This window comes from Cyrtonyx montezumae, unplaced genomic scaffold, assembly GCF_038088225.1.
Source record: "Cyrtonyx montezumae isolate F1298 unplaced genomic scaffold, pur_monq_1.0 scaffold_23, whole genome shotgun sequence".
NCBI classification, from domain to species: Eukaryota; Metazoa; Chordata; class Aves; order Galliformes; family Odontophoridae; genus Cyrtonyx; species Cyrtonyx montezumae.
The window spans coordinates 12103534-12127077 of record NW_027071970.1 but is presented as its reverse complement, the minus strand read 5'-3'; the positions used below and the strand labels follow the sequence as shown (position 1 = coordinate 12127077).

Genomic DNA, 23544 nt, shown 5'->3' with positions numbered 1-23544 from the left:
CTGTCTCCAGTGGATATTGAACAGAGAAATGATGATCTCAACTATATATTTAGCTCAGCATCCCTGACATAGCTTGTGTGCCTTCAGAGGAGCTCGATGAACGCTGCACTGCCTGCATGCCTGGGGGACGAGGAAGGCACGTCCACATTTTTTCTGTTAAAATAGCAATGAAAATAAAAATATGCTCTTATAAACACAATAGTGATCTACTGAACACTGAGCTAAGCCAGCACTGCAAATCTCTGCATCTCAAATTTAGAGATGCCCGGGGAACTCCCCCTGCTCCACCAGCATTGTTCCTCCAGAACACTGCACCCCCAGCAGCCCCACAGCATTCACACACTGACTTGCTGTCCCTCAAACATTGTTTAGAACAGGAACTGCACCCTATGCAGCACTGGGGCAGCAATGCTCCAACGCCATGGGGTTTCCTGAGCAGAGGACGAAACAAGAACAACGTCTGGACTTGCTCAAAAAAAAAACAAAACAAAACAAAACAAAGTTTTAAACGAGAAACAGAAACCAGAAAGAAATAGTTTTGTAAATACATTCTGCCCTCAAGCTTATTTTTATATAGAAAAAAAGAATGCAAGTCTACGTTGGTGTTCCAGCAGCAGTGCCCCTGCAGCTCACACAGCTCCAATTCCTGACTGCAGCACGGGCAGGGGAGCTCTTGCACAGCAGCACAGCAGTGCAGCAATGAGGACCTTCCCTTTGCAGCAATCACCTGGAAATACTCAGTGTCCTTTCTCCGCACGATACACAAGAGCAAACTCTTGACAGTTGCTTTACATTATCTGAGTTCCTAAACCTCTTACCAGCAAGCTAGAAGCCAACAAAAGCCACCAGTTAGATTTCAAGTTAATTACAGCATTCTCGAAATCAGGAGAAACGGTAATTACTAGAAGTGGTAATTACTAAGCTAATCAAGGCAGCTCTGCTGGAGCAGAAAGTCCATGCAGCAACACACCTCCTAGGGAAGGCCTCCTTCCCTCTGCCTTTGTTTTTATTCCCCATTTATGCCAAATTATCTCCCTCAGTTTCAGTAACAGCTGCCTTCATGACTGCCACGGTGGGCAGCGCTCGTGTGACAAGATGCTCTCCGTGTCCTCCAGCTCAAGCCTCCTCCCAACACTGAAAAGTCCTCGTGCAGGAAGCCTACTGAACCTTGCTGCCTGCAGCTGGCATGTGTGAAAAACATGCTTAGCAGCCAAACATCCAACCCCTAACAGCTGCTACTATGCAAAAACTGTGCTTCAAAGCAGTGGGGGCATGAACAAAACACAGCTCCCAAGAGAAGGAACATGTCAGTGCTACACCCCACACAGGAAAAATAATAAGGGTAAGAAGTATGAAATTACTGCTGGAAAGTTCTACACAAATTACAAACAGGTCAAATGCTGCTCTCAGAGATATGTATGTGACACTTACTAAAAGAAACCAAAGGTGTACAGAAATGGCTGAGGTCACAGCTGAGTTCTGAAAACGTAGGCTTTATAGTAACTGAAATTAGTCATCCTCAAGTCTATGTGAACATAAAGTCACAACAAGCCAGTAAACAGCCACTTGAGACAGCCCAGTATAACAGTTATGGAAACAAAGACTTCTGATTTCATTTCTTAACCCTATGTATTATTCCCAGATACACTTTCCAGATATTATTGTACTCTAGAGTCTAAGATCAGATACAGTCACCAAATCCTGGAAACACCCAGGATCTAAAATAGTAAGTTTTACTGGAGATACAATCTCTTTAACCTTCTGGCTTTAACAGTTTTTAAAACAACAAATGAAAGTAAAAACAGCTGAAGAAATTTGATGACAAAATACAGACCTTAAGAGCTGCATACACCTGATGTCAGGCACTAAAGAGATGCTGGCCACCCAATCATGACCGAGGGAACTGGACTGTGAGCAAGGATTTTGCTACAGTTCAGTTGTGAGAGTCAGCAGATACTTCTCTAGGTTTTGGACACACTAGAAAATCCATCTGTTATGCTGCTTCTCATGGTATCTTTCACTTACCTTCCAAACACTGTATGCTTCTTGTCCAAATAAGCACAAGAGCGGAATGTGATAAAGCTGGAAAGAATAAAGGCACAGGGGTTAGCATATTGGCTCAGTGAGAGTCAGCAGCCACCAGCTATACTCAGAACGTGCATGGAATGGTCCTCTGCAGAGAGGGATCTCATTTCTGGGGAGTCCCACTGGCTAAACAAACCCTTAATTCCTGTTTTGGGGACTTTGTGAGTTTTTGGACTTGTGAGTTTGGATATCCCATTTTTATACCTCACCAACATTCCTAAACAGTACTGCAGACTTGGTGGTTTGCACAGTGCCCAAAAGTAATCCGAGCGTCTGCCTCTCCTTGGCCAGGAAGGCTTCAGAACAGCCACTGCAGGCCAGTGACACGTGGCTGCTGCCTGATGAAGATCCTTCTTGTGCACGACTGGGAGTTTGTACCCAGCAAATTCAGTCACATAACACAACCATTTTCTGACGGTGTAAAATTGTACCTTCTGGAACACCTCATATTTGCCATTTCTTTTCCATTGCACTGCCCTGACTGCGATCCACTTCTCAGGATGGGGCAGATTTGTGCTTCAGGTACAAACGTGACAGAAGAACACTTAAAAGAGTCAAAAGTGAGGAAAAGCTGTGAAACTTGGGTTTTAACGCACTGGGTTTTTAACTGGGAGAAGGGTATTTTTAAACTCAGTAACTGAAATACCAAAACCAAGACAATTCTTCCTGCTAACACTTGTCTCTAAAGTTCGACGTTTCTTTAGAAGACTTGGACTACAAGTGTGTGAGACAGAGGTTTCCACTCTGTGGACCGTGATGGCCCACGCTGGCTGGACATGCAGTGCTGGCTCTCCTTTCTGTCTCCATCTGTTACACTGCAGTAGAGACAGCTAAAAATACATAAACATTCCAGAAGTACTTTTCCATATAAGCCACTGCCTCAGGAACTTATATGACTGCATACAGGAGGGGCTGCAATCTGCTAGACAATCTATTAAAACATAGCTCGCCCAAAGGAAAGCTTTGAGATGCTGTGCAAATGCAAACTCCCACACTGGGTGTACACTACAACTCAGTTTTGTGCAAAGGCTCCTGGTCTCACTTTGTTCTCAGATATTCAATACTGAGTGCTCACTTAGATGCAGTACAGTAACAGAAATGGCAATTAGAACAAAAAACTGAGCAGAAGTGAATATACAGAGAAAGCTTTGTGTCACTGCAGTGACAAATTAAGGACAAGGGAATTAGCAGCAGGTGCCAGAAGTCTTAACACTGCCTAGGAAGTTTTAAAGACACGGGCAGCTGGAGTCCTGCAAGGACTCTGCATATAAGGGAATTCCATATCTCACATGCATATTTTATGGAAACATATGATCACCTCTACAGCAGCAGATGATGTGACTCAGTACAGCACACTGCTCTTGAACTGCCTCATTCCTATCTTGATCCCCTGCCTCTCCTCATTGATTTTCTTTTAAAGCCTCTGCTCTCCCCTAATTTAGCACCTGAGTGCTGGCAGCAACATCCAAATCCAAAATAAGCTTTACAGCAACTGGACCCTGCACAGTGCTGAGGCTGAAGCACGTGAGTGAGCGCAGGAAGGGCCTGGAGAGCAGCACCTGTGCTCAGTTCAATCCATCACACTGCTGCGTGGCTTACCAACCAGCAAGGCTCCCCTCCATGGCTCCCCAGCCCCACACCCCAGCTGCACACGTACCCTTTCCCTGAGGTTCCCAACAGAGGAACATTTTTTCTCTTAGAAGGTGACCAAGATGTGGGTGGCTCCAAGTGACACGGGGCGTTTTCAGAAGACTGCAGGCAAACCTCTGTATTTGCATCACTTAAAGCACGTTATTGCAACTTCCCTACTTTTAAATTTCATTTGTTATTCTTTCTCCTTCTTCACTTGGTTCATTTTGTTCCTCATTTTAGTCCCTGCTCTGTTTGCTGTGCTGAGCACAGAGTCCCTTCCAACCCTCAATTCTGTGCTCCACCATGTTCATATTGCACACATAGGAACAGTGCAGAACCGCTCGTACTTATTCAGTAAGAAAAGGAAGGGCCAGTAAAAAAAGAAGCGATGTTTCTAAGGTGTGTTTGGTTCATTTCAGTAAAGCCTTTCAAAAAAGTTCAGTATGGGATTAAACTTAAATGAAGTGGAGAGGTACCGTGATTTCACAGCAGTAAGAATGGGGCGACGTGAGAAAGAATGCAAACTACAAAGCACAAAACAGGAAAGGTAAATGGATGTCGTTTCATGGCTCTCAGGCCAGGTAACAGCTGCAGCCACCCCGACTGCAGCACCCGCGCATATTTCACTTGACCGAACTTTAAGGAGCAGCTCATAAAACGTCGTTTGTTTTCTTCACAGCTTAAGACACAATGTCTGAAGGGAAACAATAAAACACAAAGTGCAGTGACTACTTACAACTGTGATTTGTTTGTGTTGGGTCCTGAATTGGCCATACTGAGAATACCACGTCCTGTGTGGGATAAGTTGGGCCTGAATTCATCTTTAAATGGCTTTCCCCAGTAAGATTCTCCTCCTTAAAAAAAAAAGAAGATGACAGATGAACAGCTTGCCCTCATCAGCTTCCCAATACAGTTACATCAGACAGTGGCAGTACATTCCGAGTTTCTGGGGCTCTGATTGCCATGTTTGTGGTACATTCCTACCTCATCCCCGGGCTCACCTACTACCTGAGCATGAAATCAGATGTCTGCAACTGGCAGCACAACTCTGCCTCCACACCACTACCACCTGCAACACATGAGGCTGTTTATCAACAGCATTACAGATCGTGTGGCAAAGAACTATCAAGGATTCATTTCTTTTTCCTGCTCGTCCACCATACCATAACACCACCACAGTTTTTCTTTTTTGAGACATTAAAACTTTAAGCATGTCTGACTGAAAAAGCACAGGGAGCAATGAATTCCTAATGTAATTGTGCTGTGGGCATAGCAGTGTTTCCAAAAATACAATATCAGGGAGATGAAATATGTTTACAGAAACAACTAAGAATAGGGACTTCATTCCTGAAAAAACAATGAAAAATGATGATATATATTCCTCCAAAATAAATGGATATTTTGGACTAGATATGTGGATGATGTAAACACAAATATAATTAAGTCCATGGATGATCAAACTTTGCATCAGCTGCAGACCCAGCCCTCCCAGACTGATTTCTGTGTCTGAGGATAGAAGGAGGGTCTGAGAGACCTCTCTCCCTGGCTGTCATTTTTACATTACTTATGACAGACCTGACATTTTCATTTGCACTTTCCTCCAGGATCATTCTTAATAAGAAACATGAAGGCTGAGATGAGTCACAGTCTTACAGTCAAATCCATAATCTTGTTTGACAAACCATGAAAAGTATATCACCTTAGGACAGGATTAAAAATAAAACAAACAGGAGCACCCAGACAGGCAGCAAGTCTGGTCCATCCCTCCATTAACTCCTCGAGAGCAACTGCACTGCTTGCAAAGCACAGGTCAGTAAAAGACCAGAGCACTATGGCCATTTGCACACATGACATAGAAAAGCTATCTGACAACACAGCTGCGTGAGCCAGCAGCAAAGTAAATGAGAGGGTAGAACAAATTCCTGCTGAAAACCATATGTGGGAAATCACAAGTGTGCATCAAAGAGAACAGAGTTTCAGATGATACCACGAGAACAACGGATCACAGGTGGACAGCTGCAAGTGGAATTAACTCACCCAGCAATTTTGGAAGAAACCGACCCACTTAAAAACCCAATTAATCACGTTCAAAAGACCTATTAATAGAGTTGAGCGCTGCCTGCTCTGCAGTTTTACAAGAGGCAGCAAAAGGGGACAGACCCTGCAGGGCTTTCCTGTAATCAGGAGTACAGAAGGAGCCATTACTTCAGTTCAGCTAAATTACATCAGCTTGATTCTGCCTGACAGCCTCCCCCAGCAGCAGGTGAAAGGGGCACAGTAATGCTGCAGCGTGCTCTGCTGCCGTGAGGACAGGTCCCAGCACCAGCTCTCCTGGCCAAATCCTACGTTCAGCCTCCTGCATAACGCCAGCATTTCTCTTAGGTAACAAACCCGTGTGTTCCTACAGGAGGTTACTCGTGGAGCACCCATTCCCTGCCCCATTTGGAGAAACCCCGTTCTGCAGTTGTACACAAACAAGTGGGGACCAGAAGGCAGCAGGGCCTGAGAGCAGAAGCACTCCTGCAGAGCGTGCAGATCCATCAGCCACACTGCACTCCGTGCCCCACGTTCCTCTCCTGTTTGCCACGCTCAGCTCCACCTGCTGCCCTGCAGCCATCCGAACACAGCCTGCGCTGCTGCAGCTCTGGCCCCGTGCTCCTCCCCAGCACCGCAGTTCACCGCCTCTGCCCATGGACGCACTCGTGTCCCCCACGCAGAAATAGGCAGCGTTGCTTCAAAGGACCACCTGAAGGAGCTCATCGTTTGCAAAGCAGATGCACTATCAGCCCCAACCCAGGGGAGTGTTTGTTGCCTAGAAGCTGTCAGACAATATGCAAACACAAGCACACGCAGTGTGGGTGGCACACAGCAGCAAGCGGCCAAAGCCCGGAGCACGCTGCACGCGTAGCAGGATTCCAGCCAGCACCAGGACCACGGCCGCGTCGGGCTGCTGGAAGCGGACAGACCTGACCCTGCAGCATCACTGGTGAGAGAAGTAATACAAAAAGCACAAAAACAGCACGTGATGGGCACAGCGAGCAGCCAGAGCCGTGTGCTCACATTCAGGAGTGATGAACCGTCACGTTTAGGTTTTGGAATATTTCTCTGCACACAATTTGGTTTCGGATCGTACACTGAGGGTCAGAACTAACCCCACGTGTATGATGGTGTACTGCAGCTCAGTGCAGCTCTCTGGAGATGCCTGCTAATAGTGCAGCAGCCCTGAGTCCTCCCTGGGGCTGTAGGAGAGCAGAGGCAGCCCTGCACAGCACGGCTGTGCCTGCGAGGCCTGGCAGCACGGGCTGGCGTGGGGAGATGGGGATGGGGGCAAGATGCTGACACCAATGGAAGAGATGGAATTGGAATGATTTCATTTTATTCTTCAACACAAAACCCAAACGTTTTCCCAAATGTTTGTCTACTGTACTTGAAATGCTATTGAGATGCTATTACAAAAAGTGCTGTAAAATACTCGGGGGACTTTTGTGCTAAAACAAAAGGGGTTCATGAGGGAGCAGGCCTGGCCCCACTCGGGTACCTTCTGGATGGGGGATGGAGCATGGAGAGGGGCTGAGAACTGCGCTGTGGGTCCTTTGTTTGCACAAAGCTGGGAATGCAGCCTGGAGCAGCCTCAGTCCTGCACCTCGTGCTGATAGGAAAGGTGAACAGACATCACCCGGCAACAGAAGCAACCACACGTTAGCAGCTATGAAGAAAAAGTCATATTTTCAGATTGTACTTCAAACTAAAAATAGCTTTGGTAGTCTTTCTCCTTTCTGAAGACTCTTTCAGTAATCACCTGTTTTATTCTTATTTTTGATGAATGTACAGATCTTGCATAGCTTTTATGCACAGAGCTGAGGAAGGCACCTGAGGCTTCAGAAATGTACGGTTCCAACAGCCAGGTGTGGGCTGGGAATCATCATTCACAACAGCTGTGATTTTAAGTAAATCCTTCCTTTTTCTGGCATCACGACTGCTAAGCAGCCTAAGGAAGTGGGAGGGCTCTGATTCACAAAAATGCTGTAACGTTCTCCTTGTCATCTGGAACAGCAAGGTGCATAATAACATCTGACACTTCCACACAGCTTTCCAAGAGAGATTCTTGAATCGTTTTGCAAATATGAAAGCCTGAGTTCATCCAGTAAGAGCTTCTCTCCTTTCAGATAAGGAGACCCAGCACTTTCAGCCCACCAGAGGCTGGATTTCCTGAGGGGCCGCAGTCCCAACGGTCTAAAGAGCTCTAACAGTTCTAAAGCTGGCTGCACTTTACTGTCCTTCCCTGCTAGGAAACCACACTGCAGAGCTGACCACGTCTGACCTCAGTCTCTCTGCTACTGACAGTTCAGAGGACGGTTCCACAAAACCCAAAGGCACCGTGTGTCCCTTTGAGCCTTCCTGGGTTCAACAACAGACAGAGGCAAACTCAAACCCGTGCACCACATCTTCCAACAGGATGCGAGGAAGAGTAGCTGAAAAATGCCTGCGCTGCTTTAAACATGTCACGTCCTGGGTACAGTTTTCCCCTTTTCATGCAAAGGCTTTGGGATATTAAACCTGTTTTCCCTACATGCAAATTTTCTTCCATTATTTGGAACACTGAAAATACAGAGCAGCTGTCCCATTTGTGAGACAGAATTACTCACGGAGTTCAACCGCTTTGCTGTTAAGAACAGCAGGAAAAGATACATCACAAATGCAAAATTCATTTTCAAATAATTAATCATTACCAAGGATGACCGTGACTCACAGCCCACTGCTCTGAATGCTGCCTCTATGGCTGGCTTTTTTTTGGCTGAAGAAAAGAAATAAGCTGCTGCAGCACAATGTGATTTCTCACACTACTCTCATGAAACCTGAAGTTGATGGCTGCAGAAAGTTGGTTTGGTCCATTCAGAACTTCAGAAGCGTTCAGTGACCATGGCCTCATAAATGTGCAGCACTGTCACATTTATTTGAGTGTAACCTGTTTGCTTTATTGGAACTTTAGTAGCCTTGACAGCTGCTTGCAAGACACCCTGTCTACAATACACTCATATTTAATTAAGAACGACAAGGAAAAAAACAAGACAGAAAAGTCCAGAGGTCATTACAGTCCTTTTTTAGAATAATACACGGAAGAGTTGGCTCTCCTATGGTCTTATTTGTCTTTTTCCCCCTCCAGTCTTACAATTCCTACTTCCTCTGCCATTAGAGCTGAGTCTTGACCTTCAGAGCAGCTGCCTTGCCACCTTCTGCCAACCATTCCTTGTGCTGTCTTACAGTACTTCTGTCCACACAGACAGCGACAAGGACGGCCCCAGAAGTTCCTTGTGAACTCCACCCTACGAAAGGGCAAAGGCCACCTGCATCAGTCCATTACATCGCTCCCATCTCCTGACATCTCTTCAATTTCTCGCTGTAAAAGATGTTCCTAATTACATCTTTTGGGATTTGAACCGAAACTTTCCCTCTAACAAAATCAAGTCACAGTTCTTCTGACAGTCCGCACGTACCCAGCAGCAGCCCTTGTTAACAGGTTTTTGCCATCAAAACCCAGAATATTTAATTCCTCTGTCTTGGAGCAGGCAGCAGTTGAGGATCATGTGCTGGGCAACTCACACTACCATTATTTAAGCAGTGCTAAAGAATTACAAAGACTTCTTTTTCGTATGGTCTGAGAGCACACACAGAATACAGTGCTTGTGTACAGAAGTGAAGCATGTATGCACTAGAACAGAAATGCACAGGACTGCACAAGAGCAGACGAGGAGCTGTGGAGGCTGGCGACATCTACAAGCAAGCAGGTAAAATGTGCAAGTGGATAACGAGTAAACGTGCAGCACTAATCAGAACTACTGGATGACATCAACTGTGCTTAGAAATAGTCCGAGGGCCCTTCAGCTGCAATGTGTCCTGACCATTTCTGATACAATGGTTACGTAGACCCTGACAGCAAGGGAGAAAGTACAGGCAGAAGAGTTTAGTGATCCTTATGTGTTAAAAAAGAGAAATTGGTTTTATGAGACAACTAGCTGTGAGAACAGATGGTTCGTGGCCAGTCCACAGTCCACAGGCAGGCCTCAAGTATTTTATCAATGCTGAATTTGAAAGTAACAGCATGAATATGCACTTCTTCCTTTGTTCTTTGCCCTACAAGCCCAGCTGCAAAATCGTTTTAACTTTTACTTATTTATATTCTGGAAGAAAAAGGAAGCAAAGGCACAGTGAGAACTCTATATAGAAGAGCACTGAAGTTTTACTACTGGAATACATAGGAGGAAATCTTAAGCAGAGTTGAGATTGTCATAAAACTTTAACTAAAAAAACTCTAGAGCAGAAACGCTCACGAAGTACCACAAACCATCACTTGAGAAATTTTAATCTCCAAGGCGTCTGGAAACCAATTTAACACTACTGTGCCCTGAGTGAAAACAGTTCACTTAACTCAAACACAACCTTACCTGTTCCTGTTCCAGTTGGATCACCTCCTTGAATCTGCAGTTACAATAAAATCAATAGGTTACACATATATATATATCTGTGTGAAAGACGTTAACTACAAGCTATACCATAAAAGCCAATTCTGCTTCACTTTCTCCTATACTAAGTAATGTTGACAAGTTAGCATCAAGGAAACTATTACTACTAATTTGGAGCTTCTTTCATTAGCTGGCTGTCACCTCCTACAGCAAAATGACAGTTTTATACAAATAATAGGTCTCGAGGGTAAATAAGGAAAATAAACAGTCTCAAATGGGTTAATCAAATCATCCTTTCCACTATGTGCTAGAGTGTAACCTGCTTTTTAACTGATCATGTATTGCTTTGGGAACAGAAGTTTTGTATTTTGCTACCAATCTCCCACATGATACAAAGGCAAGAAATGAGATGTGGAATATCTCTTGTATTTGAATCCATATTTTATAGTATCCTATATTATAGTATATCCTATTTTAGTATCCTATTTTATAGTATATTATAGTATATCCTATTTTATAGTATCCACTGTCTGCAATGGAAAAAATTCACATGTGAAAACAATCACAACCACAAATGTAATCACTAATACACACACACATATAATAATATTCTGTAGTCCAGGGCCAGTAAAGGGAGAGTGACACAACTAGTTATACAGTAGTAGCACACAATCACAACTTAATGGTGAGTTAACTACTAACCAAGTCCTGCCAGAAGGAAAAAGCCTTTCCTGCCAGTGATGTTCTCTGACAGTATTAGTAAGACTAGTAACTATAAACTCAGTAAGTTGGGACAATCCTAATTCTGAAGGTATACTTTAATGTACTTCTAATGCAAAGAAAACACAGCAACTCAAGCTAAGTATTTTGAGAGCATCATATACTGTGTACTGTGAAGGATTTGGTCAATACTCACCACAAAATTACGAATTGACCTGTGAAAAATCGTTCCATCATAGTAATTCTTTTTGCACAACTTGATAAAATTTTCACAGGTTCGGGGTGTCTGAAAGACAAACATTAGTTCCAATTAACCCACACCTTTAGACAACCAAACTGGTCATTACAGTGTTGACAAGGGTCACCTTCATTTCAGCCTTACAAAGACACATGCAGGACTCTCGAGGAATAAGGAGTCTCTGTCCCTAAAAAAGAAAATACTGTATTTTCTGTAAAGTGTAATGGAGAGAGACACAGTACTTAAATTAAACCCAGACCTTCCAACTAACACAAAGAGCACTCAGATAACGTGGACTCCCAGCAGACGTCATGACAGGGAAAGCAGGCATGCTCACACTGTCACATTGTTCTATGGCAATCCTGGTTCCAGTGGGTACTGGAAAAAGTTAATCTCTCAAAGTAAGAAAGTACCTGACTTCTCTATTTCACTATTGAGAAATGAGCACACTGAAGCTAACTGGAAGAAAAGCGTTTGGTTCTCTTCACAACTTGGGACTAAAAATGGGACTGATCCCAGAAGACACCATTTTGAACATTGGTCTAACCACAGGAAAAATAATTAAAAAGATCAAAATCTTCAAAAGTCTGTGGAAAAAAAAAGAAAATTGAAGACATTGCCCACTTCTGTTTTCCCTTTACAGTGTAAATTAAAGCTATTTATCTGAGGTTATGAGCAATAGAGTCCAAACAGTACAGATGCTCTTCTCTGCAGTGTTAAAATACCTTCACACGTACAAATAAAAGCACAAAATATATATACAGGAACAACCTGTTTCCTATACTTGGACATGTGTTTTTTTTAGCTCCACAGCAGATTATGTGCACAAACACATTCCAGCTTTACCTAATAAAGCCCATATCTAACTAATCTGAGTTGTTACAGACTTAGAAAATATACTTATTGTTGTACGTGCTTGCAAGAAAAGCCCTCATGAGTCATGACATCTGCAAACAAACACATTCAAGACCTCAAGCTCTGTTTTGAAATACACTGATTCATTTTGCGTTGATATGAGACTATTCTTGGTCTTACCAAGAGCCTGAAAGCTGCAAAAGGACAGAGAGAGACTCAGACATGCAATGTGAAGAGGCTTAAAAGCCAAAAAGGAAGGGAGACATTTTGAAAATAAGGCAGGTCTAATCACAGTCTTTTAAGAGCGAAACAATCTCCATCTTGTCAGAAGCAGATCTGTACAATTATTCATCCTGAACCATCCATAACTTTCCCATCTACAACATAACCACTCCAACCACCACACACACTGAAAAGCCCCTTAATTATCCAAACTCCACCTCCATTAGGAATTCTGAACAATTTCTTCTTCATTATTCTGTAAATAGATAGGCACTTCTCAGGGGACAGAACTGGAAAAACAAACAAGTTCTACACCAGCTATAATCTCATATTTCCTATGTACTTCCTTACTGGGTTATGTCAATGTTTAATAGCAGAGTGACACTGAGATATGTATTTTGGTAGTATCCTGAGGGCAAACTGGAAGTACGTATATTCCATTAACAACGCTTCAAGTAACAGGATGTTTTTCCATAGCTGCAATGTTTATGCAGCAAAAGGCTTTGGATTTGAAAACTTTTATTGGAACTGGACACATACACTCTTCATACATAACCTTTCAAGAAACATTCAACCCTGAAGAACCATTCCTGTTGCATTTGCTTCCCTTACAAGATAATACTGTAACAACCTCAATCCTACAGCAGTGCTACTAGTTATCACTCGTGAAAAACATCAGAAAGGATAACAATAAGATTAAAAATTTTCTTTTTGAATTGGAAACGGGAATCAGCAGCTTTTAGCCTAGGGCACTTTACCTCACGAGAACCAAGTGCTCTTCAGAGAGAAAGACAAAGTTAGGAAGTTCTCTGGGGGGAATACAGCAACTTGTAACTAAATGTTTAAGAAATGAGAAAGGCGAAAGACCAAGTCCCTTACTGATCAGCATCAAACAGCTTTAAACTTGCACTGTTGATACCCAAAACAGAATTCCTGTTTATTTTCAATATGTGATTTGTAAAGCACGCATTAAAAAACACTAGCCCTAGTGATGTTTGTTCTAGGCAGTACCTGTGCTGACCCTTCCCTTTAAACTGCTTTCCAGTTGCATCTTCTTCTCAGAAATGGGCTTTTCAAAGGCAACTACAGAAATACTCAGTGTACATGCACTGTAATAGCATTTCACTGCCAGGTTTTCTTTAAATAATTCCCAAATTGGTTGCCATGGTCACTGCAGGCATCATACAGATACACTTGGCAGGTAAACAGTTCCTTAGCAACATTACCATTATCTCTCATGGTGTTTTTATTGCAGAGACACGAGCAACAAGTTTTACATTCAATCAGCAATAAACCTCAGCTTCAGGCACGCAGTTATCCAGCGTACCAGGCTCAGATTATCAGATTTACTCCGAGTAGCTAATGTTCTTGTCAAACACATTTCAGCAGCTCTTTCAAGCAGCATCCTGTCCACGGGAGAAGCGAAGGGTGTGAGGTTTACAGGGACTGTGCAGAATAAAGTTGCGTTCTGCACTGACCACACAAACAGCCTTTGTTCCAGCTACAAAGGCTGATGAAAAATGTGTGTAAGCAAACCCAACTTTAATACCTGAGTGTGAGACGTCGTGGAAAACACAAGGCTCACAGTCTTGGAGTACCAGCAGGGTGCTTGCTTTTTCACATCCCTCCTCCACGCCACTTGCCTCACATCATTTCTGAACGAGGAGGGGTTGGCACCCAGAAATACACAAAGTTCAGCAGGCAAAGCTGCCTCCTCGTTGGCTCCTTACTGACATGGGCTCCAGGCTCTTTTCACTTCTGGCTGTTCTCATCTCAACAGCAACAACAGTTAACATCTCCCTTTTTATTCTTTTTACATTTAGAAGGATATTGTATTCATTATTTTGTCCTGCTATGATCTAGACATACATGTATGAAAGCCAAGGCAAAAATGTCACCTTCTTTTGTAATCCCATTGATTAGAAGGTCAACAACAGAGAAAAGGTTATGTTTTAAGTCAACTCCAGCAACAATATTCTCAAGAAGCCAAGCTGAAAAAGTGTGGAAAGCTTTTCTCTTCAAGACAGTGGTAGGACAGAGCTGGGAAACCCTCCTTTCCTCTGGTCCTGACAGGATAACGTAAGTGAATCTGCCTCTGCACCATGTCCTTCAAATTAACAACATTTCTGCCCTCTCCAAGCGACAAACACTAAGGTAAAGAACATTTATACTAAAATGATTTTCACTTTGCAGTTCTCCTTTCTCATCAGTTAAAATGGGTCACTCCATTTGTAAAAGTCAGCTTACCTCACAATTTGTATTGGACAGCTAAGAGCCAACCAGAAGACTGAAGACCTGAGGCATCCCTGTTGCCAAGGTACACGAGATGGGGAAAATGAGCTACTGAGTTGTTGCTATGGCTGCAAGGAAGAAGGCTTTACTATGTGAAGAGCTAATCATTTCAAAATGCTTCATCCCTCGAGGATCTGCATGAACCTTGGAAGAGAAATTTCACACGAAGCATTCAGAAGCTGTCATTTGCACATCTGTATAATTTCCCTGTGCTAATGCCATTTCCCTTTCATTTCTTTTTGTCTCTCTAAATTGGATGAACAGTTGTAGTTGCACTAAAATACAGAGCTTCTTCCATTATTCCTATGCATCAAAGCAGAAATAATCTGAAATAATGAAAAGCTGATTCCTTATGAATCGAAATCTTATCGTACAAATGCCAGAATCCTGCCACTAAGAGGCATGAACTAGTGACAAAAATTTTGAAGGCTTCCAACTAAGTATAACTTTTCCTTTTCCAATATAGATCTCCCCTGGCAAATTTTGTTTTCTTTTAGTCTGTTTACATACTTAATAAAAAAACCAACAACAAAGCAACTCCAGAGCATATACACTCCTCTAACTGCTCATTCCATCTCTTCTAGAATTAGCAGTTTTAATGCATGAGCCATAAAGAGCTGATTTGCTAAGGCTTAAACTCAGTTCTCCCATCCCTTTCAATACACAGTCCTCATAGCTTACCCGTCCCAGAGGAACAAACTTGCCCTAATTAAAGCTTGGCTTTATTCAGGGCTTAGTCAGAGGCAGTGTTACAGCCCTAACAGCAGAGAAGTTTCAGCAGTCACCATCTCTAAGGTGCAAGTATCTGCTCCCTCCACTAAAGTCACACAAATGCATTTAGTGCACTTCAATGCAAAATCCAGAAGGCAGATTAAGCTATTGTATTTCACTCTGTATCAAATGGACTATAAGAGGGACAAGAAAACCAAAAACTCCACCAAACCCACTGCAAAAGCGTGGGGTGAATTTCAGTGTGGGATCTCAAAACTTTTCTCCTACACACACTTATCTCCTCCTGCCAGCTCTGCCTCCCCCTAAAACAATCCTCCAACGTGTGGGAGGGGATCACCTGCTGACAGGTTGTGGTAACAAACGACAGTGGCCTGCTGTGGTTCAGTTCAGAGAAGATGCAGTTTGTATAGGGAGACCAACCTTCCCAACCTGGCCATACCTGCAGCAAACACAATTTGTGTTCTGCGAGCAGGAGAACAGCTCCAGCAAGACAGGAAAATGATGTGGAGTGAAACACCCAGCTAGACTCCTGCTGGTATTTAAACAATACTCAGAATGAGCAAACTATGTCTCAGGTAAAAGACTGCTCACTTGATAGCAAACATTTATCTATTTTGCTACCCCAAAGCATCAAAGTTTTCTCAGAACAAACAGTAGAACCATGGCATTCTCATTACAGAGAAACCTACTGTAATTTAACTGCTATTTAGCAGAGATTGCAGCAGATTGCTGCATTCCACTCTTCACTTTTCAGTTCTGACATTAACAACACTACTGAAAACTTTTTCAAAACCTGACACGCTCTGCTCAGACAAGTTGCCAATAAGAAATGGCACGCTCCAGTTTTAGTTCTCACATTTTGGCAAGTACAGGGACAACCAATCAGTTTAGCTGGGGACAATTCAAGCTAAACAGGGTATCTAATTCACGCATCTAATTTGTCAGTGCTAACTGCTAGCTCTCCGGAGGCAGAGTCACCATTCCTAGCTGCAGTTACTACTTTCCCTCTAACTTTTATTTGTTGGAGAAGAAAACAAACCCAATTTAAAACCCAATTTGAAATGCTTAAGTAACCTCCAGCAGCTGCGAAGTCTGGAGCATCCCAGGTCCCACAGTGGCTCCCTGGCATTTCTTCAGTCTGCAAGTGGCACAAAAATCCAATTTCTAATCACTGCCACACTAGACAGCAAAGCTCTGGTATCTGTCAGCCTCCCAAGGTCACCCTGTTCTCATCAGAGCCAAGGTATGGACAAGAAACATGTCAGAAAGAGATGAAGAGCAGCAGCTGTGTAACTGCAGAGTGCCTGCCTCATCCTCAGGTTTGGGATTGCTAAGTGGCAGATGCAGCTGGTATGGGACTCCTGCACCACCAAACGTCAAAAAGCCGAAGAGAATCCAATAGTGACCAAATCCCTCCACCAGATCCAGTTTGCCAACGGTGCTACAGAGGCAGAAAGCTCCAGATGTGAAAGATGTATTCCCAGTAACCCAAAGCCAAAGGATACCTGGAAACTGCACAGAAAGAGCCAAGGGCAGCAAGGTCCACGGTGCAGGGATAGGTGTGCAGGAAGCTCAGTGAGCACCTCCTCATCCCCACAGCCAGGGCTTGGGGGTTCTGCTGCTGGAAAAGGATGGTTTGAATGATTTGTTCAACCATATCTTTTTTTTTTTGCCATATATTTGCCATACAGCTGGCAGAAAGTGAGTACAACAGTTGTTTAATTTGGAAAGAAAATGAGACATTCACAGGAAGTCTGGAGCACCTCGTCATGCAAGGAGGTCAAAGTGTTTCTTAAGCAACTCACTTCTTTGCCATTGGAAATGGATAAGAAGCTCATAAGCTTCTGATCTTTGGAACAGTCCCTCACGCAGAGGGAAAGATGACTTCAAAGAATGGGGCTAGATTACACATTTATTGATCACAGGCATATTTAATAGGTCAGAGGGCCTCAAAGGATTAAAACATCATTGTCTGTAGAATAACGGCTTCTTCAGATAGTTATGCCAAGACATCATCATTAAGCAGAGTTTGTCAGGTCCTAAAACCTCAAAAAGCACTTGTGCAGTGCTAGATAGAGCTTTGAAATCCATCTCACATGCCTCAAAGCAACCTGTAGGCAAAGACAGGCATTTGTATTCCCTTTCACAGCTGCAGAGACAAGGAGTCCAGAACTGTCTGCTCTCATGCAGAGCTTCTGGTCTGAACAGACAGTCCGTGCTGCTGCACGAGAGCAAGCAGGCATCTGTGACTCATGCCACTGTCTGGGAATTCAAAACTATACCCGTATTTATTGCTCACTGTGAAGTGACAAACAGGATGCCACTGCTTCAAGGAAAAATATCCAAACCCAAACTACCTAAATGATGCAGCCACATCACACAGAGTATCAGTAGCAAAGGCACAGAAGTCAGGGCTTTCCAGCTCCTAGCTTTCCAATCTATCCACTACACCACATTCCTTTTCCACCTTCACTTCCAGTTCAATTTGACTTCTTCCTCAGGGTGAAGCCTCCAGCCTGCTTTAGGACTTTGCTTCACCACCTACAAGGTTTAACTTCATCAATACAGCCACTAACAGAGCAGAATACCCACAGACAATACAGACAGTTGTTCCCAAAAGCATCTTGATTAAAGCAGCTGAAAGAACTTGAGGGAACTAAAAAAACAAAACACAATAAATCCAGCAATATTCATTGCCTTTCATCAATTATTTCTTCAGCACTTACTTGTTTGGCAATGTGTAAGACCAGAGCTGAAAGAACAGCATGTTGGATGTGTTAAATCTTCTGCATCAATCAGAACCACTTCTGGCAAAGTAGAATTTTGTATATACCCAGGGAAAACTATTTCTTATCCAAAGAGAACTGGAATCACAGGAACTGGGGACTGAGAGAGAGAATCCAAGGTTGGGGAAGAATGCTGAGGACAAAAACAGACTTGAGCAGCAGTGCACACGGATCTGATTAGAGCTGCAAGGATATTTTGTTTAAATAGAGAGCCCATAGCTGTGAAAATGCAACCGAAGACTCCAGAATAGACATGCACTCTATGACAGCAAGCGTGTCATTTGTGGTTCTCTATTTTGGCAAAAAGACTTCACCTCAAAATATATACTTAAGCCTTACCCATAAGACTATTTAAAAAGTAATTTGAATGTTCCAAGTTCTACCTCTAGACACAAGTATTCATTTAGCATGCCTATATAGCAACTGAAGACTCAGGCTTCCTCAAGCACTTCACAATCACACACTTGCAGTACTCTGCAATTTCAAGCACTACTACTATGTCTTCTGTAATAATCCGAGCACAGGATATCACTGAGCAGTTAGAGAGGAACCTGCAGTCAGGTCAAGGCAGCAAGCAGTCAGATTACACCCAGTTCTCTAAAAAAGAAGCTACTGTAATAGAGCTCATAAATCATATGCTTGTTCCTGCAGTTACTCTGCTTGGGAGAGAGTAGATAAATGAATCCCCCAAATGATACACATTTTGGCTGAATCCAAACAGCAGTGAGAGCCTAATGCACTGTCATCAACACTCATTCACTTGAGTAGCACAGAACTGTGCACTGAACCCAGGGCCCCAAATCTGCTGCATTATCAGCAGGTACCAGTACAGTGCTTTGGGCTGAAAACTGCTTCTCACCCATTTGTTTCTGAAAAGCTGTTACTACCCACGCCAGCTACACTGAAAGCTCAGCAAGGCTGAAAAGACAAGCACCAAAAGCTCGTGCAACATTAACTTGGGCAGGCACAGGACACATTCCAACTCCCTCGGGCTGCACCCAAGGGACTCAGCCACTGGGGCACAGAGTGCTTTACCCACATTCAGCACTTCTGCAGAGAAACAAAATCCTGCATATACACTGCTGCACTACAGAGTTCCAAACGCATCCCAGAGCGACCCAGGAGAGAGCATTAATGAAAACATCATGTGATGAAATCCTACTACTGTGCATATTCTCAAGCAGAGTGAATGCAAAGTGCCTGAAGGCCTTAACTTCAGCAATTCCCCTTTTCTGTGTCTGCCTTTGCAATCTGAATAGATCCACTGAAGCTGATCCACATATATGCGTGCAACCTATTTACACATCATGTATTTGTAAGGCTTTGGCTCTATCCTGCACTGAGCTACCTCATGTGCCTAAGCTCAGTGTGCTTCAGGAAAATGAAGTTAGAAGCAAAAGATCCTTATAAAGTAAAGGGAGAAAAATGTGCATCTCCAGGGAGAGCTGATTTAATAGACCTCAGACAATGACCTAAGGTGACTGTTGTGAAAACCTCCCCAAAGCAGTCAGTTCTTCTACCTATTCTAAATATATATCTTCTTCCTCAAGTTAAGCCAAACGTCTGCTTATTTCATACAGATATGCTTGACACAGAGAAATGCAAGAAACAGATGGCCAGTGCTCATGCAGGTCTGGGTGTGCAAAACCATACACAGCATGCACATAACAAAGCAGTGTGTAAAAGGGAGATGAACAGGGATTCATCCAGAAACAAAGGAAACACAACGGATATCATACAGGAAATTTATAATGGGGAACTGAGTGATACTGGTCACACGTGTGGCCAAAGAAACCATGCTGACAAGAATAGCTGCAGTCAGTCTGCTTTAGCCAGAAGCCAGCTTCAGAACATATGGCAAAACAAATGATTCAATGCAATCTGCTCATTCTGCTGCTTCCCCCAAATATTGCTGGAGTAACATCCTCTGCTTTTTGCCTTACTACATGTTACTATTTCAGAGCATGGAAAACACCTGCATGGATGACAGAGACCTACAGGATTACTAGCACCATAAGCTGTTGTGGAGATTCTCATATTCTCTGTATAGATCAGCTTGAGAAGTTTGCACATATCTTGCTCCTTGCTTGTGAGACAGAAAAGAAGGGAAAGCTGCCAGGACTGCCTTACTCGTTCATCTTCCTTTTTCCCAGCATGGTTAGTCAAAAAACCCGTCACTCTCAAGCTCGTGAAGCTCTAAACACAAAGCTTGACACATTAGAAGTTGCCCCACTAAAACATGTGACACTGCTCAAGAGCACACTTATACACGCAGCAGTATAATACATAAAATATGACATATCACAGCAGACCACCCAGTCTGGACCCACAATGGATGCAACACACCTATTACATGCAGTTCCTGTGTTTGAATACATCATTTGATATTCAAGAAACCCTTCTTTGTGAATCTCCTAAAGTACTTTGCTTGTAAGATGAAACTCCATACAGAAAACACACCAAAATCACCAACAGCTAATTACTTACCTGTACCTACTACAGCTATACACTACTCCACATCTCTGGACATTTCCATTGCCAGCTCCTACTACATTTGTTATCTAGAGACAAATTAGAAGTTGCAGCCTATGGGGCACACAGTACCATGTCACAGTGCAGCTCCAAGTTTAAGTCTCCTTTGTTAGTGTGAAGTCGTACATAGCCCTTCTTCTTCACATATTGGTACCTTACAACATCATCTTCAATAGCAGCTGTAACAAAGCAAAAAGCAATTGTTACCTCTGTAGAAGTTTATTCATTGATCAGCAAACAAGTCGCTCGATTCTGCTCTCTGGCTTGCTCCCCTGGAGTACCAGGTATTCAGGGACTGTATTTTGCAGTTTCTCTCCAATAACTTCACATTCATCTCTTTGTGCAAAACACTTTCCATTACAGAAAGCCACCAATTCCTTGAGAGCCAACAATATAATCTGTATTTTTAAGTCACAGAAACATTCAATATTACACACAATAATTTTCAAGTAATGTCTACCCATCACAGACATTACTCTGAAACCAAATAATTTCTTGTCAGATTTGGAAGTTAAGCAGGCTGTCATCAGCCAACCACAAACTGCTGACATATGAGGATCTATCCAGCTCTGAGGGTCTGTCCAGCTCTGAAAGCAAATGAAGCTACATTACTGGAAAGTCAACCCAAGGGATCAATCTAGAGTATTTCCACTCCCATTGCGTCCAATTAGTCCAACACTTTTGATGCTCAAAGATTCAGGTGTAAATCTCCATAATTCAGGAACTGAACCTGGAGAACATGAAGCTGTAGTAATACATTCAATCTTTGTTCAGGACTTCTACACTTAAGAGCCAGAAGACAGACTGCTCTCTCCACATGGGTATGCTGACTGCTCTACTATTTAATCCATGTTCACATTCTGTAAGGCTTATACATCTATACTGGGGATAGCAAATGAAAGAAAATCTTTGTATTACTGAAATGTGGTTTTGCATAGAGTATAACTTTGAAAAGTAGTAAATCAAAAGTTCTCATTAAAAAAAAAAATGCTGTTAATCTAATCAAACTAGGTTGGACCAAAAGGGTGGTGAAGACTTTATATGCAAGAGATTATATTTCACCACTAACTTATGTAAGCAGATACCCCATTTTGTGGGTCCTAGGTATAGAAAATATCTCATTAATTTCAGTAACTGCCATTCAAAGATTAAACTAATCCCCCCATTATCTCTAGAATGAGATCACTAGAAAGTATATATCTATCTGCTTGGGGGGTACATTTGCAAGGCATCATCACTGACTGCTTATCAATGCACTCCTTATCCCCATGAAAGTGTGTGCTCCAGGGAGCACACTTAAATCTGCAAGGTAAGCAAACAGTGAGTACATAGCTCTGGTACCTGCTTCGTGGGTAGTTTCAGGTACCATTGCAGTGGAGGTGAAGGAAGCACTTACTGCTCCAGTGGAATAATGAGCCTGTTTGCAGAAGAAAAAGCGAGAGACAAAGACAGAAGATCTTAGAATTTATCTATTTTAAATACTATATAAATATATATATATTACTTTGGATAACCATGAACACACAGTGACATGCACCTGGAAGAACATCCTTTAAAACAGTCCAGAGAAAATCCTGCATTACAGTGGAAAAAATGGGGAAGCAACTGAAGCTGGTTTACATATTTGCCCCCACCAGAAATTATTTGCTTGTACTGCCCTTAAGTGTTCCCTCTGCCAGCAACTCCAGGAAGCAGCAATAAACAAATTCAAAGCAGGAGACTGCAATCTGAGAAAAAAAGATTCTCCTAGCACATACATCACGACCACATAAGAAAGTTCCTCCTTCTTACTGTGCTCTATTTCTAAAATGTTTATGTTCATTTATAATGATTCAACCAAGTAATTCACTGACACACATGATAAACTTCCACGTAACTGAAAACATAAGTGTTATGGTTTTATGATTTTTACCATAACAATAAGGAATGGTATCTGTTTATCCTGCAGTATTCTCTCTTCAAGAAGTATACTAGTGTCACAGTACAAATTCAGTCAACTCACAGCGTTCAGCTTATCCACTTTCTTCTTTTCAGGAGCCTTCATAGTAGCTGCTAGAATATCATCACCTTTGAATTCCTTATACAGCTCCAGTAACGTCTCTCGGGTCTCTGTATTTGTATTTTTCAGATAATAAGATGGATCCAATTTTGCCTTTTCTTCATCTAGATAAGACAAAGTTGAATTATTGTGAATTAGAAGAAAAATCCTATATTGTTCTCATTCAGCTTACCACATTCCTTGTTACAAAAGTCTTTCAGATAATACTTCTACTTCTTAAAAAAGTAACATATTTATTCCTGCAGAAGCAATGACAAGAAGCAATGTGCAACACTACACACAAGATAGCCTGAAATATGACTCAATTAACGTTGATACGATTGTGTATAAGAAAAATCAAATCAATCACCACAGATTTCTTCACAACCAATAGAAATGATGCAAATCTATGCAAGTCTAATCAAATTACTTTTATAGAACAATAAAGGCAACGGACTGTTGGGTACAACATAAAATCCTGTCCTTCGACCACTGAACGACCAGGTCTGCAATGCAGACACAAACAGCCCTCCTTAGAAATGCTTCTGGGGGAAACCCCTAGGACACAGGAGAGACTTTTTTTCCTCCAATTATGTGATATTAGTAGATATCAGTAAGCATTTAGCCATCAAAGAATCACACAAAAATTGCAAAGCCATAGGAAGATGTCTATTGCCACCTGCACAGGACAGACAACACGCCGTCCATGCAGTTAAACACGAGAGATGCCCAGCATGCAGCAGCTGAGAGCAACCTCTGATGGGACACAGCTTTCCTGGTCTCAGCTCTGGCACAAGGCTACCAGCAAATTGGTTTTCCTCCTCTTTTCAATTCTCTCTCCACATACTCTTATAGGACACGGAAAACGTTCTGTGTCTGTACAGCACTCAGAGGCAGTTGGTGATTTCTAAACAAATCGCATCTTTGTTCCAAAATCTATCCATGTTTCTT

At 42.6% G+C, this 23544-nt stretch overlaps 1 protein-coding gene across 1 annotated transcript in view; it reads right to left on the bottom strand.

The window, feature by feature from the left end:
• Positions 1–23544, bottom strand: part of PPIL2 (peptidylprolyl isomerase like 2) — a 41768-nt gene that overhangs the window by 5864 nt on the left and 12360 nt on the right. Inside the window, exons 10-16 of the mRNA XM_065739287.1 lie at positions 22558–22718; positions 21897–21972; positions 20628–20734; positions 11095–11184; positions 10161–10194; positions 4454–4571; positions 2026–2082 (exon numbers count right to left, since the gene is read on the bottom strand). Of these exons, the coding sequence (XP_065595359.1) occupies positions 2026–2082; positions 4454–4571; positions 10161–10194; positions 11095–11184; positions 20628–20734; positions 21897–21972; positions 22558–22718 (643 nt within the window). The remainder of the gene's footprint in view (positions 1–2025; positions 2083–4453; positions 4572–10160; positions 10195–11094; positions 11185–20627; positions 20735–21896; positions 21973–22557; positions 22719–23544) is intronic.